The 15,122-nt window shown below is 39.2% G+C and overlaps 2 protein-coding genes across 7 annotated transcripts in view; one reads left to right on the forward strand and one right to left on the reverse strand.

Annotated features, from left to right (window-relative positions):
• The window catches only part of LOC306795443 (myosin phosphatase Rho interacting protein), a 55,892-nt gene extending 54,955 nt beyond the window's left edge, over positions 1 to 937 (reverse strand). For all 5 annotated transcript variants that reach the window (XM_079293959.1, XM_079293961.1, XM_079293960.1 and 2 more), the window contains exon 1: positions 29 to 937. In XM_079293959.1, coding sequence (XP_079150085.1) covers positions 29 to 151 — 123 coding nt within the window. In that variant the 5' untranslated portion in view covers positions 152 to 937. The remainder of the gene's footprint in view (positions 1 to 28) is intronic.
• A 1,137-nt stretch (positions 938 to 2,074) lies between these two features.
• On the forward strand, positions 2,075 to 10,288 carry dhrs7cb (dehydrogenase/reductase (SDR family) member 7Cb). Of its 2 annotated transcripts, none has more exons than XM_079293884.1 (7): positions 2,075 to 2,213; positions 3,456 to 3,612; positions 5,899 to 6,011; positions 7,930 to 8,140; positions 8,217 to 8,309; positions 9,606 to 9,767; positions 9,943 to 10,288. In XM_079293884.1, exons 2-7 carry the CDS (start codon positions 3,459 to 3,461, stop codon positions 10,140 to 10,142), a joined length of 933 nt encoding a protein of 310 aa, XP_079150010.1. In that variant the 5' UTR covers positions 2,075 to 2,213; positions 3,456 to 3,458; the 3' UTR covers positions 10,143 to 10,288. The 2 variants fall into 2 exon arrangements, with proteins under 2 accessions (XP_079150010.1, XP_079150011.1); XM_079293885.1 differs by having other exon boundaries at positions 7,945 to 8,140.
• Positions 10,289 to 15,122: the final 4,834 nt, after the last annotated feature.

Below are 15,122 nucleotides of genomic sequence, written 5' to 3' on the forward strand. Positions count from 1 at the left end.
GTTGTTCGTAACATGTAACACTGCTTACCTGGGTCAAGTCCTGGTCCGTCAATAGATGCAACTCTCGTGGTTTGAAGCAGTTCTGACATTTACTTTTGTTGAAGAAGTTCGCCTGGAATTTCCTACAGGAGTTTTCTTTCGCGGCAGACATTCTATTTCCCCACCTTTTTATCGCCGAGGTAAAACGTTTGGAAGATTTGCATCAACAGTGGAGGAACGTTAATCCCGCTGTGTTCTTGTGCGTTCTATTCCAACTTGGAAAAAGCTCCAGCACTTCGATACATTTTCAAGTAGAAAGACCAAACAGGAATTGAATTGTTAGGGTGCAAGGTTCAAATCAAACGCTTCTTTTGTTTGTTTAGCTGTATCCAACTGCTGCTTCCCAATAAATAATAAGCTGCCATCAAGCCAGCCTTCTCATCACCCAGTCAGTGATGAATGCCTTTCAGTCCATGGCCTGCAACCACAAAGCGGAGTGTCGAGGAAGGTGGCTAATATCCTGTTAGCTTGCCAGTGGGTTTTTCAAATCAATAACGTACGCCACAAAAACCACATTTGTACACAGTTACCGCCTTTGAGCTCCATTAAGTAACAACAGACCCCCATGTGAAGGACCCAACCTAAAAGAAAGCTTGCAGCCAGACAGCAGGCTACTCTCCCAGTCGCAGCAGTCAGCCCATGCGAAGTTCGTCCAGTGCTATCGTTAGCCCAGTTAGCTAACGAGCAGATAGGCTAGCTAATTAAATCTTCTACAGGCTTGCATCTTTAAAATTACTTTAAAAATAATAGACTGTCCAAAAATTCAAACGGTTCCAGTGCTTTTCTCCAAGGTAGAGACGCTGCATGCATGGAAAGCACTTCTTGGCCAGTCACAGAGGGCAAAATTGGCATTTAGGGCTTGGTTTCATAACTAGCCTGGTTTGCAGCAATAGGTGTATTTTCTTCATTCCCAACGGACCGAAGGGGGAGCAGAGAGAGCCCACACAAGCTCCTGGAATTCTACGGAGTCTCGCGATGACTGCTCACTGGCACCGCCCACAGCTGAGAGCACAGTGACTGAGTTTTTAAATCCATTACCATTGTGGACCTTGATTAGATAATCTGTTAAATGTAACGTAAAATAAACAATACGAACTGAAAAAACTAATAGCAAGTAACATCATTGAATTACCATTCAAAATGGTAATTGTAGACGGTTTAACAGCTAAATGTGCTTGAAGTATTTTACAAGTAAATGTAGCCTATTCATTATGCATAAATGCATGCTTTTCATGACTACATAATTATGTACTGTAGGTTGTGACATGAGTAGTGTGTCCTACAGCTGGTTTAGGAGGAATTAATGCTAAGTATTTCATATATTTAAAAAAAAAAACTATGACAATGCCAACATAATCATATATTTTGTATGTAAAATCATAATCTGCTTTACTATAACAGATAAATGTAGTGGAGTAAAAAGTACAGTGTTGATCAGCTGCTGGTATAATTTTCACCTTATCTGTGTGTGACTAAATTTAGTCCTGGAGACAACTACTAGCAGGAACTACCATAGAAGAGGTACAAGTATTTTGCCAGGTGTTTATATCTGTCAGTCGGTCTGTCTGTCACAACTTTCGCAAAACTTTACAGGTGTGTAGATGAGATCAAGATGAAGGCCGCGTTGATGGATGGTCTAAGCAAGGGCAAGGCGAGTAGGGGTTGGAGGTGGGGGAGGGGCATCGCATTGCCCCTTATGTACAGTATTTAGTTATTCTAGAATAACCCAACCAATTAGAATAAGTACTGAGTCAGACAAATAAAGTCTAAGTATTGCATCCTTAAAGGTGTAATACCTAGGAAAGTGCTTCAATCAAGTTCTGGATTCAATATTTATTGAAAAGAGAATCATTCTTGAGTTGGAAAACATTACGAGCTAAAACAGCAGCACAAGACTTGCCCCTTAACACAACTGAGACTCTCACTTTTCGTCCATCCCTTCATGCTGGTAACAAGGGGACATGCCTCAGATACCACATATGTGTGTATTAAGGGCTAACTGAAGCAGAGGCTATTATAAGCAGCAGGTTCCAGTGGACAGCAACAGGACAGACAGACAGAGGAACTGAGCTGTGTGAATGGACGAGGGACGTAGAGGGAGAAGGACTTGCTTCTGTTCCCTAAAAACTGTTCCAGAAAAAAGAAGCCAGTCGGATTAGCTCCCTGTCCGTGATGTAAGTGAATCTAGAATAACACAGATTACATAATCTGTGTGTGTGCGTCTGTTGTGTGGTTGATATATACGTGCACTCCCTGTGCAAACTGACTAACCCACTAGGATCCAATCTTGTGTCAGGTGAGGGGCTGAGCTGGGAACTGGGTCTCAGGAGTCATATATACAAGTTTTAATGTGGATTAGGGCTTATTTGAATTTATTTTCCCAAGTAAAGCAGGGCAAGTAAGGTCATCCATTGCTTGTAAATGTGAGCCTCTTGAATTACCCCCCCTGGGGTATCCTGTGACAATATCCTGGAGGTGACATAGTGCACGGCATTCTCTGGTGGCAGCTTGACCAGAATATATTTAGCCGTTCTCCTCAAACTCATTTTACAAGTGCGTTCACAAGGCCAGCAAATGCCAATTCTTCCCTCAAGGGGCTGAACACATCCAGAGCAGGAAGCAATATTTTGTCACAGTCAACGTAAATACAGGTACACATAGTGTATAGATCAGATACATTGGTCTGCAAGTATCTTTACATTGTACAGTACTAATGACTCTGGGCTATGTAGTAATTTACATTTATCTGACTGTAGCATGTTGTCCAATTTAGAGTAATAGTTTGTCAAATGCTTATCCACTTTCTTGAGTAACTGTAGAAGAGAAGATCAATACCCTTCTTAATTGCTTATCTAACTCTAGCCAGGACAGCAAATAAGACTATTTCCCAAAATGTCAGCTGCTTTAAATAACATTTCAGTAGTTATAGGTTGAAAGTTTACCTGTGTTCGACTAAGATTTCCCTCCTCCCAGTGTAGACAGGAACCAGACCTGAGGTTTACTTCTTTGATATTGTTAAAACAGATTTAGGAAGGTTACTGTCCTACTCATGATTGCTTCAGACAGATCATTAGGAACAGTTAGTGTTCTCCTACAGTACACTGGTAAGGTGAGTCCTGAGCCCATCATCCATTATTGGTTTTCACAATTTAATCAATACCAAATGCAAAAGAGGAGTTATGGATTTAGAAACACATTTATAGGATGGGTTTTGAGCTCCTTAGATCATTGAGATGTGTTCTGCATATACTTTCTTTGTTACTGACACTATTAGTTTACACCACAAATGAGCTCACCTTAGGAGACCATAAACCTGATCCCAGTTGTCCTGTCAGCACAGACTGCTGGCTCTTCTAATGCAGGTTAGTAGGTGTGTAGCTGTTGCCTGCACTGATCCTGTGCCCTCTCCTCTGCAGAACATGGCCCTGCCCTCTGTGATGGTGTTGCCCCTGCTGATTGTCGTGGCAGCGGGGTTATACTATATCTACAATGAAGTCATGCGGTTCATGTCCAAGTCCGTAGTGCGGAACAAAGTAATGGTGATCACTGATGCTGTGTCCGGGGTGGGAACAGGTAAATGATCCCACTTGTGTTTTGTAATATTTAACGTAATTTTTTTGCCATGGAGATTTTGTTTTCGTCAGCAGGATGTCTCAGAGGCAAAGTCCATGAAATTTCACCAGACTTGTAATCCTTCTGGGGCTAAGGAACAATCGACTTGTGGTGATTCAGATCTTGGATTGTGTCATTTGATGATTATTGTGTTGTAGCCATGACTACAAATAATGGATACTGACTTAAATCAGTATATGTTGCTTTGAACTGCATGTTTGTGGCAATAGCTTCATATGTTACAACTTTATTTATGTTTTCCATCCCAACAACACAGAAATCTGAATGCTTTCATAGACATGACCCTCTTTCAAGGTGACCATCATTAGGGTTGACAGTTACAATACAAAAGTGGAATTACAAAGACATAAAAAATATAGGGAATTAAAAACAGAAGTCCAAAAATTGGATAGAGACTGACATTTATTAGACTATGTCGAATACAGAAAGAAGAGGAGTGTATATGTGAAACTTGTGAAATCTTCCCAAACTTCTTGCGGAATAGTTTATCTCTTGAACACGAACCCTATTTTTAGGCCTCTGCTCGAAAATTGCATACCCATACTAAAGAGAGTGTATTTCTGCAACTACAAGGTCCATTTTAATAATTTGTTGATTGTATAATACAGGTAACACTTGTGAGATGTGCTGATGTCTGTAAAATTGTGTATATGTTACTGGTTAATAACAAATACACATATGGCACAGCTCAAATTGAAAAAGTTTCAGGTTCGCCTGAAAAAAAGCACTTGTGTCTAAAATATTACTTGAAATAATGCCTACAAATGTCAATGGCATAGCCACAGTCATAGCACAACCGGTTTTACAGTCTCTAAAACTGATTTGACTTCGATTGAGTGAAGCAGGCCAGCATAAACCAAGCAAAGGCATGCTAAATTCTCATTTTTGGAAGCATTTGGTTGCATTGCTGTATTCAAATTCTATATAGTATATAACTAAATATTAACGATATATTCACTTGTCTTATCACTAAGAGTGTTCAATAATCCTAATAAAGCAGTTTGACACCATTTGGAATAATTTTGAGCAGTTCTGAATGTCATATCTGTCAATCATAAAAATATATGAATCATAATTTGTGTCTGTGTGACTGTAAAATGGACTGTAAAATGGGCTGTGCTTGCTCGATTTACACAAAAAACACATTTTTCGATGCGGGATAGTCCAAGCCATGCGGGGGCGTTTGACAATCTCCTTGTCTTTACTGACTAAAAATCGGAAAATGCTGGGCGAACCCCCCTCCCAACATGGATTGGTCCAGCTCACAGTTTCGGCTGCCATTTCCTCATTCATTGAGCCAGCGCATTAATATCAGTTACAGACACAAATCACAACATGGGGGACACAGCTGCGCCAAAATCGGCTGGAATAGATCCGGTTTTCGTCCATAAAATCATCAAAACGTAAGTTTTTTTACCCAATATTTTTGTCGTGACCTGTGGCTGATGTTGGCATGTACCCCCATAACTTTTGAACAGTTTGAAAGAGGTAATTTCGAAAACGATATGCGAAGCGGGGTCGAACCACGGCCGTCTGGATGTGCTGATCTGCCAAAATCGCTCCGTGCTTTCTCATCAGAGACCAAAACAAAGAGTATAGTACTGCAGTTTTTTTGGCCAGAAAAACGTGGTTTTGTCGTTTAGCAAAAAGCCCCTTTATAGGGGGATCTCGTGTACAAGAGGTTTTAATATCCATTTCCCAGGAAGCTGTGGTTTTATCAGTTACATAAGATTGCATCCTTATAAGGGATAACATTGAGAACTCTATTTGGTCTTTTGGGATAGCATGAAAAATATTCAGAGGGACAGTAGCGGACCTGAAGATATATCTAAACTAAAGAGACTTTGCAAACTGTGGTCCTGGCACAGAGATGTGTATGATACAAAGATTTCATCATTAAAAAGTTCTTCAAAAAAAAAACCCAAAACATCTGCACCAAAACCAATTCTAGTTGAGATGGTGAAAATCAATGGCAAAAAAATCTGTTTATGTTATTAAGACCAAAAGGTTTTCCAAACTCTCCCTATATTATAACAACAAGACTGCAGGAAGTCACTGCTGCCTCCCAAGAACTAGTCTGACATATAACTACATGTTTTTAGTCTATATGTTTAGCTAAGCTTCATATTTAGCATACAGATATGACGGCGGTATCAATCTTCTTATCTAGCTCTTAAAGTAAAAAAAACTATTCCTTTAAATTAGTTCTTTTTTCTTTCTGTTCAGAGTGTGCCCATCTCTTCCATAAAGGCGGTGCCAGGCTTATCCTGTGTGGGACTAGCTGGGATAAGCTGGAGTCTCTGTATAACTATCTGACTGATGATGCTGACCCCAGAGAGGTGAGGAAAGGAAAGAAGTAAAAATGGAACACGCTGGCAATTATTTCAGTTTGAAACATTGTTAACATGCCAGACTGAGTAAACCCTTCTAAAGTAAATCCATTACTCTTTTTTGTGCTGTGTCATCTTTTTGGCAAACAGCTGAGAAACAAATCTTTCACTATTGCTGCTTCGGTAAACACTACTACTGTATCTCCTGTTTAACTGGACACTTTAAGACTTAACACAGGACACTGACATGACATGGTGGGTTTACAGTTTAGGCAAGAATAGTCCTGTCCTTGTTTTTGTTATAATCCTCTACTCTGTCGCCACCTCCAACCTCACAACTGTCTCCTTTTGTCAATACAATAGGAGGATATCCTGTCTGACAGCACACTGTCTTCTATACACAGGACGGCGCAGATGTGTCTATATGGAAAAAAAATCATATACATCGATAACAACATCATCTAATTAGCAAATATATGAACTCATGGCCATTGATGCTTGAGCTGTCGATGACACGAATTAAATCCATTTCTGGTTACCGTTGAGATTGTTTCCCTGTGGATGATCATTGACTGTAGGTCATAGCTCACTTGCCTGTGCTGTTCCCATTGCAGCATCCACAGTAAATGTGATTGATATGTCTGTGAGGTCTTTTTATATAAGCTAAGCTATTTCGACATTATAATGGCACATTTGTTTTTTTTATTGATAAAACTGTTAAACCAGCCAAAGAGATGTGTTTGATAAATCACATCTTCGTTTTATGCATGTGTTATTGAAAACATATACGCATGTTAAATACTTTATAACAGACTCATTATTTTCATTTTCTCTCATCAGTTAAACAAACAGAATGTATACCAACCTTTCATATCATATATATTAGGTTCAATGTTTTAAGTGGGCTACAATTATCAGAACAGTGCGAACATTCAGGCTCCCTCATGTGGCTCAAAGGTCTACTGTAGATAGAAATGTTAGATAAAAGACTGTGGAATAAATTCTTCAAATTTATTTGGCAACCCAAATAAAATCTCCTGCGACCCATAGGTCGAGAATTACTGCCCTAGGCCACCAGGGTGCCCAGAATTAAAAAAACCTGCCTTATTAGAGCACGAGAAGTTGCTATGATGTATAAAAAGAAACCACCGTATATTTTTGCAATGAGAAACAGACTGTGTCCTTCATTGGCAAGACCAATTTACAATGACTGGTTTACATGATAAATCTTTATATTATGCTTCGATAAGACATGGTGACATTATCACTAAAGTCATAATTTGAAGGTTCTGTCGAAATGTTAACATCAAATATGCTAATTAAATTGTTTTTAAGGTGGATACAAACATATTTATGAAAACCGTTTCACTTTGTCCCTGATTGTGATGTACGAGGCTAATCTGGAAAATCCAAACAGGTTCAATTCAACATAATAATATTGTAAAGCTAAACAACAAACCAAGAGATTCTGCACAAAGGCAAAGCAATTCAAACAATGAAATGATCAATAATATGAGATTATTCATTTGTTTTTGTTTTTCAAAGGGGTAGTTTGACGTTTTGGGAAAAAAAGATTAGAGCTATAGAACACCGTATCGATGTTCTCATCTAACTCTCAGCAAGAAAACATATTTCTTAAAATGTAGAACTATTCCTTGAAAGTGGAATAATTTTGTATTTAGTTGTGAGAAATAAATGTCATTAATGCATGAACATATCTTGATATAACTTGAAAACAACTGTATTGTGACAGCAAAAATTACTTTCCCCCATTCCGCCTCCTTCAACTTCCTTACAATACTCTCATTATAACAAGAAACTAAGCATGTATTGTTTTTCATGATGGCAGCAACACACCACTCAGATTGATACTTGAAGAACACAACATATTAGTATAGCAAGCTAATACAGTCTTGGGTCTCACTAGACGTTTGCCCCAAAGCTGGTGATACTGGACTTCAGCGATATGGACAGTATGGAGGACGTGGTGGCTGAGGTGTTGGAGTGTTACGGCTGTGTGGATGTGTTGATCTGTAACAGCAGCATGAAGCTGAAGTCCCCGGTGCAAAGTGTCTCCCTAGAACTGGACAGAAACGTCATGGACATTAACTACTTCGGCCCAAGCACTCTGGCCAAAGGTGGGCTGGACTACCACTACTATTTATCTGATGTTGGTTTTTATCTAAATGCTAATATGTCCAAATAATGTGGCAGGTGTTCTTCCAACAATGATCTCAAGAAGATCGGGGCACATTGTGCTGATTAACAGCATCCAGGGAAGACTGGCTGTCCCATTCAGAAGTTCATGTGAGTTGCCTAAAAAAGTCTCTTTGCTTTTCTCAATGAAAGGGTTTGTTCACTGTAATCACATACACAAATGTACACTCTCTCCTCTTATGGTTGCTAGCCATTAGGGTAGAGTGAGGGTAGAGTAGCCAAAACTGTACTCAAGTAGAACTACTGCTACATTATAGTCTATATCAGGGGTGACAAACTCATTTTCACTCTGGGCCACATCAGCGTTACGGTTTCCCTCAAAGGGCCGGTTGTAAATCTAAGACGGTGTAAATGTAACTACTCCTAACATATTGGTAAATAATTGTCTCTGCATTTGATTATTGTTTATTCAAGTGTAAAAATATTGTACATGCAGTTGTATAAATGTAAACATATATTTAAGCATATTTCTGTTATTATAACTTAAATCCTTTTAATTTAGGGTTAAGAAACCCACATGACTCTATCAAACTATTAAAGAAAATAGCAAAGACAAATATCAAACAAGTTATTACAATAACTTTGTTCAAAGCTTAAAATCCTTTCAAGGGTGCATTTGCACAATCCCACGTGAAGTATTTCATCTGTTGTAAAGCCACGTTTAGTAGTCTTCAATGCACTCACAATACATTTCCATGTCAAATGTACAGTAACCAGCCAAAGAGCTGCTTCTATGACTTTTTGTGTTTAAGTCTCTCATAATTTTGACTTTCTTTCTCATAACTTTGACTTTCTATCTCATAATTTCGACGATGGGGATATTTTTATTATCAAGTCTAGCTTTAAATTTAAATTTAAATTTTTTTGCTGGTGGATTCGCAGGCCACATAAAATGACATGGTGGGCTGGATTTGGCCCGCGGGCCTTGAGTTTGACACCCCTTGTCTATATGTTCTGTTTTTGTTAAAACTGATTTATAGAGGTGTTGACTGAATGGTCATATTGAAGGATGTAGTTTGTGATGCTGTTGAACTGTGTTGTGTTTTACTGACAGATGTTTCTATTATGTTGTCCACTCAATGCATATCAATGAGGGTGGACTAAACAAGACAAACAACTCTCTGAACTCAACATTGTAAGAGGTTTCAAACATGTAGATGTGTTCTCAAAGTGTGATGCAATAGAAGTCTTTATGTGAGCTGTGACAGGACAGAAAACAATTAAAGCATGTCCCCTGTAACAACTGGAATGAGACTTCTTTACAACCGTATCACACCTCTTGTGTGTGTGTGTGTGTGTGTGTGTGTGTGTGTGTGTGTGTGTGTGTGTGTGTGTGTGTGTGTGTGTGTGTGTGTGTGTGTGTGTGTGTGTGACAACACCTGTTAGATGCTGCATCAAAGCATGCGGCGCAGGCCTTCTTCGACTGCCTCCGGGCTGAAGTGGAGGAGTATGGGATAGTCGTCAGCACCATCAGTCATACTTTCATCAACGCCTCCGACTCACCGCTAGCGGAGGGGCCCGCCCCTAAACCAAACATCCTGGCTGCATGTAAGTAAAAGAGCCAGTATGGAAGTGATTGACAGGTTGATGGTGATGATGAATCATTCATCCATCTTTCAGTTTGTAGAAAATAGATAGGAGGTGTGAGGTATATTTTCAAATCTTTGGAATAACCTTTTTATACAGTATGTGGATTAATGTAAATATGTGTGTTCTTACACAGTTATCACCAGCCAGTTGACCCATGGTGTAAGCCCGTCAGTCCTGGCCAATGAGATTATGCAAACGGTGAACAGGAAGAGGAAGGAGGTTATGCTGGCCCACCCCATCCCCAGGGTGGCCCTCTACCTCCGCTTCCTCCTCCCCTCATTCCTCTTTGCTGTGCTGTCTGCTGAAGTGAAGGACTCGGTCCTGGATGATTAGATGCGGTCGGAGAAAATCTGAAAAGACATGTGAAGTAAAGATTGTTTGGAAATGGTAGATATGTAATAGTATGTGCTTGGCACACAGCTGCATCACCACTTGGCAAAGCAGGCAACTACCCCTAGAGGCCCCGGCCCCTTGCTTCAGGTTCATCATATGGCAATTACTTTGTGGTTGTTTAGTTTAGTTATAATCCTTCAGACTCTCATAAAATCAAACCCTGTTTTCATAATATTTGTGATCTTACACGTTTACATACTGTAATGACGTTTCTATATAGTTTTTCATTGTGAATGGTGGAGTCTGACATTTCCATGGTTCATTTATGTAAGCTAAACAGGCATATGGATTTGAATCCGATAAGTAACTAAATAACTATTTGTAAAATGTACTCTCTTCACCAATCTGAATCTGAATTATTTTTCAAAAAGACAATCTAACATGAAATCAATAACTATTTGAATGTATCGATCCTGTATTCTATGTTTAATATGTGTTTAACACACACTCAGGTAAAGCTGTAGCTGATTTCAATTGTGAATGTCTTTCTCTGTATGTCCTCTAGGTGGCAGCCACATATAGTCATTGATACTGTCTGACTCATGACGCTGAAGAGACCTCTCACAATCAATTGTTAATGTGGGTTAAAGTGACACCATATTTTCTGTTTTGAAATATCAATTAACTCTCCTAAACAATGCAATAACTGATGAAAAGACATGACATTATGAACTCCTGCTCGTTTAATTGCTTGTGCATTGCAATGGAAGGATAAAATTAAAGCATTCTAGAAATGAATTACCATATTTCTCGACAACAAATGCTGAATATGAAAGACCTTCAGGCAGCTATGACATTCAAACAGATGCAATAAACCATTTACATATCACTCATAGATTTATTGCACTCATCACTTCGGGGCTACAGGACAAGAGCTGCTGCCTGGTATTATCCTGGAAGGATTACATTACATTGGGTGGGATCAATGTTGGTCCATGTGCTCTGAGTATTTGGTGATTACTTCATGAATAACATACCATTTGGTTGATTCATGTCACACATTATGTCAGAACTCTGTGACAAAAGGACATCGCATTTCTGCCGTATAAATGGGGTGTAAATACAAAGTGGCTGATCCCTTTGTACATCGTGTGTGTGTGTGTGTGTGTGTGTGCGTGGGGTGGTGGAGGAGGAGGGCATCGTCGTGAAGTCCAGCTGGTATGCGTGAATCTGTCCTCCAGGTCACTGTCAACATCCTTTGTCTCCGGGACTGGCGGAGAGCAATGTCTCTGCAATGTTCACATTAATAAATGTAGCTTTAAGACATTTCCACCTGTACAAACAACAGAGATTTCTTTGAAACACTCAGCTGGACTCTGCAAATTGGCATTTCGATTTTACACTTTTACATGTGTCACACAGCACTGCCTGATCATGTATGTTTCATCGCATGCACGAATCTGAAATTGTCAGATTCATTGATGCCTAAAGGTAAATCAAACAAATGAATCGCGGTGTGCAGTAATATCTGAGAATGATCTAAGCCTAATGGCTTTCTCTCAATCATCTATCTGGGCTCTGTGGTGAGCAATATGTTGATAAAGCCCAAACACAGCGAAGATGACCTTAAGATGTTCTTAAGCGATATTCATCCTGAATGCAAGGCATGACTTCTATATGAGAATCACCTCACAGGGACATCTCAGAAATGGCCTTTCCATGAGTGAGGTGATCACCCGTATCAATTTTTAAAGCTCAGTTTATTGACACTAACCTGATTTATGGAGGTTATGCAGAGGCCATCGTAATGATTCCCTAGGCTTTCACATACAACACCAGAGGGGCTAGCTCTTATATTAAAATATCGTTTGATAGTGGACGTTATTTCTCCAGTGAGTGCTAAGGTAATGTCTGCACAGTGGGGTTCTCTTTGCCCATCTGTTGTAGCTGGGGATATTTGTATTCTGCCCTGTGGTGAAACTGTAAAGAGAGACATATAAGCGTGCCCAAAATCAGCAATAATGGAGGCTCCTTAATTACCACAACTATACCAAAAATAACGTCCCTCAAAAAATGACATCAAACTCTGTTTCTATTTTTGTAATTGGTCTCAATTATATTGCAAATAAATAGTTATTCTAAACATAGCTGGCCTGAGGCGCCGCACAAGTGAATAGAAATGGCTGGTTCGGCCCGTTTAGCCCCGACAACATCAAGGTTACTCAGTCAAGCATGAAAAAGAATAAGAAAAATAATTACTTTTGCATATCTATGTATTTTATTCTTAATTTAATATTACTTTCAATATAATTCAGCTTTGTATGAAGACATTCCACCCAATAATGCGAATTCCAAATGTAAATAATTGTTTACGTAGTTGACATAGTTGGAGTGGAGGACCTATTGTTCTTCAAATGTTTATTAGGGCCCGAGCACCAATGTAGTCGGTAGCATAGGACCTATTGAAATTCAAATATTTATTTGGGCCCGAGCACCGACGTAGTTGGTAGCGTAGGACCTATTGAAATTAAAATGTTTATTATTTAGGGCCTGAGCACCGACGTAGTCGGAGCGGAGGACCTATTGTTATTCTAATGTTTGTTATTGTTATTAGGGCCCGAGCACCGACGACGTCGGGACGCGAGGACCCTATTGAAACTGTAGGAATTATTATAATTTCTTCTCCAATGAATCGCCTTTTTGGGGGCTTTATCATGTTCGAAAACTCACCAAAGTTGGCATGCATATCAGGATGCGGGAAAATTTTATATTTTATGGGTCCCATGCTCGAGTATGAGAAAATTGCCCGCTAGCGCCCCCTAGAATTTAGCCCCCTCAGCCTGTAGGTCCGATTAACTTGAAATTTTAGACACACATGCAACCAAATGAGGTCTACAAAAAAGCATCTTGAAACCCTAAGCTCCGTGTTCGAACATTTTCCACCATTTTGAATTTAGTGAAAACACATTTTTGCAAACTCCTCTTTTTGCTGATGCTTTTTTTACACGCTGGGTCTGATTGCTTCTAAATTTTCTGGAGATCAGTATTGGATCTATATCATAAAACTTTATGAAAAGCTTTTGATATCTCATTTGGTTTGGAAGATATGGACCAATGAACTTGATAGGGCGTGGCTTTGTTTTTCAATACTCATAACTTCAAAACCATTTAACCTATTGTGAAATTTGTTGCATATGTGCACATCGCATCCTGTTACATACCCTAATATTTTCATTCCATTCAACCACTAGGGAGTGATACAGTAGTTAGTCCATTTTTGGCTTTTTTGTCAATTTTCATCATTTTTTGGCGTACTTTAACAAGCTCCTCCCACAGAATTCATGCAATCAACTTCAAATTTGGTCAGGATGATCTGAAGACATTAATGATTAAAAGCTACATAAAATTTGATAACCACATGTATTGCAGACTTAAAAAAAAGTATATTGGGACCATGCTCTAAAATCAACAGGAATTCGGCCATTTTGATTTTTGTGTGAATTTCCCTCGATTTCTAGTCGCTATACTTTAATGAACTCCTCCTAGGAACTTTGTCAGATCCATTTCAAATTTGGTCAGTACAATCTAAAGACCTTTGCAATTAAATGTTACTCTAAGCTTTACGTTTAATGGAATGGCGTAGCTGTGGCGTGGCGGCCATTTTACGTGATTCACCATTAAACAACAAGCTGATGTAAGTCCACTGTACTTGCTCAAATCTGTCCCAAACTTGCCATACTTGATAACAGTCATGGCCTGAGGATGCCAATTCTCACTCAAAGTCATAGCACCACCTACTGGCAACAGGAAAACAGCGTTATGTGACAAACGGTCTCAGATTTATGAAATTTACATGATGTGGTCTGCACTTGATAAAGAGCAACATAATGCATGATACAGGAACTGGTGGAATATTTGCACTACATAATTTCCAGCATCACAGAGTCCAGCGGGACAAATACGTTAAACTCCAGGATGTAAAAAATCAAACTGCACTAATCCTATATTGGTGTTTCGGTTAATTTATTTTACTATCTTTTAGCTCACTTTTGCGCCCTCAGCTTTACGGTTTTGGTTGACACTCACCACTCTCATCAACCTCATGATAAACCCACTGCACACTATCTGCTCAGAAGCAAACTGCAGACAGACACAGTTAGTGGCTAGCTGGTGCATGTAGAAGAACAACCACAGAGTTGGAAATTTCCCTCACAAGTTGTTGGAGACTAAAACATAGTTAACAGCAAATGGGAATATTTGACTGACATTCATCAAAGTGAATATAAAAACAAATCCAAATGAATGCTGCTTTGTTCCTACCGGACATATGCATAGGCAACTGTTTGCTAACGCATTTTGCTACAACAACTTTATACGTAACAATATGTCACTGTTGTAGGTATGGGTCTGCTGCCCTAAAAATCTGGTGATCCTGCTTTAATAAAGATGACTAAAGAGGACAGTCTGCAATGTCATCCAACTTTTAACTGTTGGCTTTTGACTCACGTCCAGTATGTGCATACAAGGTTTTCTGTGAATCTCTCGTGCATGGGCAGGCAATTTGAATCCTGTGTAGAAAAGGCGGATTCCACCAGTGAAAATTACAACAGGAGAGGCAATTAAAGAATGCAGAAACGAATAAGTATTGCTGGAAAAGTGTGATGGAATAGACACATTTGATTAAACCTTTGAAGAACACTGTGTGGCAAGACTTTACAGCGCCCCCTTAATTTGGACCTCTGCCAACCATATTGTAAACACTATATCATGGGATGGGATTTTTCAGAGAAACTTTAAGCAAACATGATTTCAGTTAGATACTAACGTACAAAGATACTAAAGATACTTTTCCTCCTATACAATAACCTTTTTCATGATGGTTCAGTTCTACCATTGATCACTTTATGGAGTAATTTGACAAGATATGCTGATTCAAATGCTGAATCGATTTTTTTAACATGAAAGAGACACATTGGCCGC

The sequence above is a fragment of the Melanostigma gelatinosum genome (assembly GCF_949748355.1).
Source record: "Melanostigma gelatinosum genome assembly, chromosome: 21".
In the NCBI taxonomy this organism is placed as follows: domain Eukaryota; kingdom Metazoa; phylum Chordata; class Actinopteri; order Perciformes; family Zoarcidae; genus Melanostigma; species Melanostigma gelatinosum.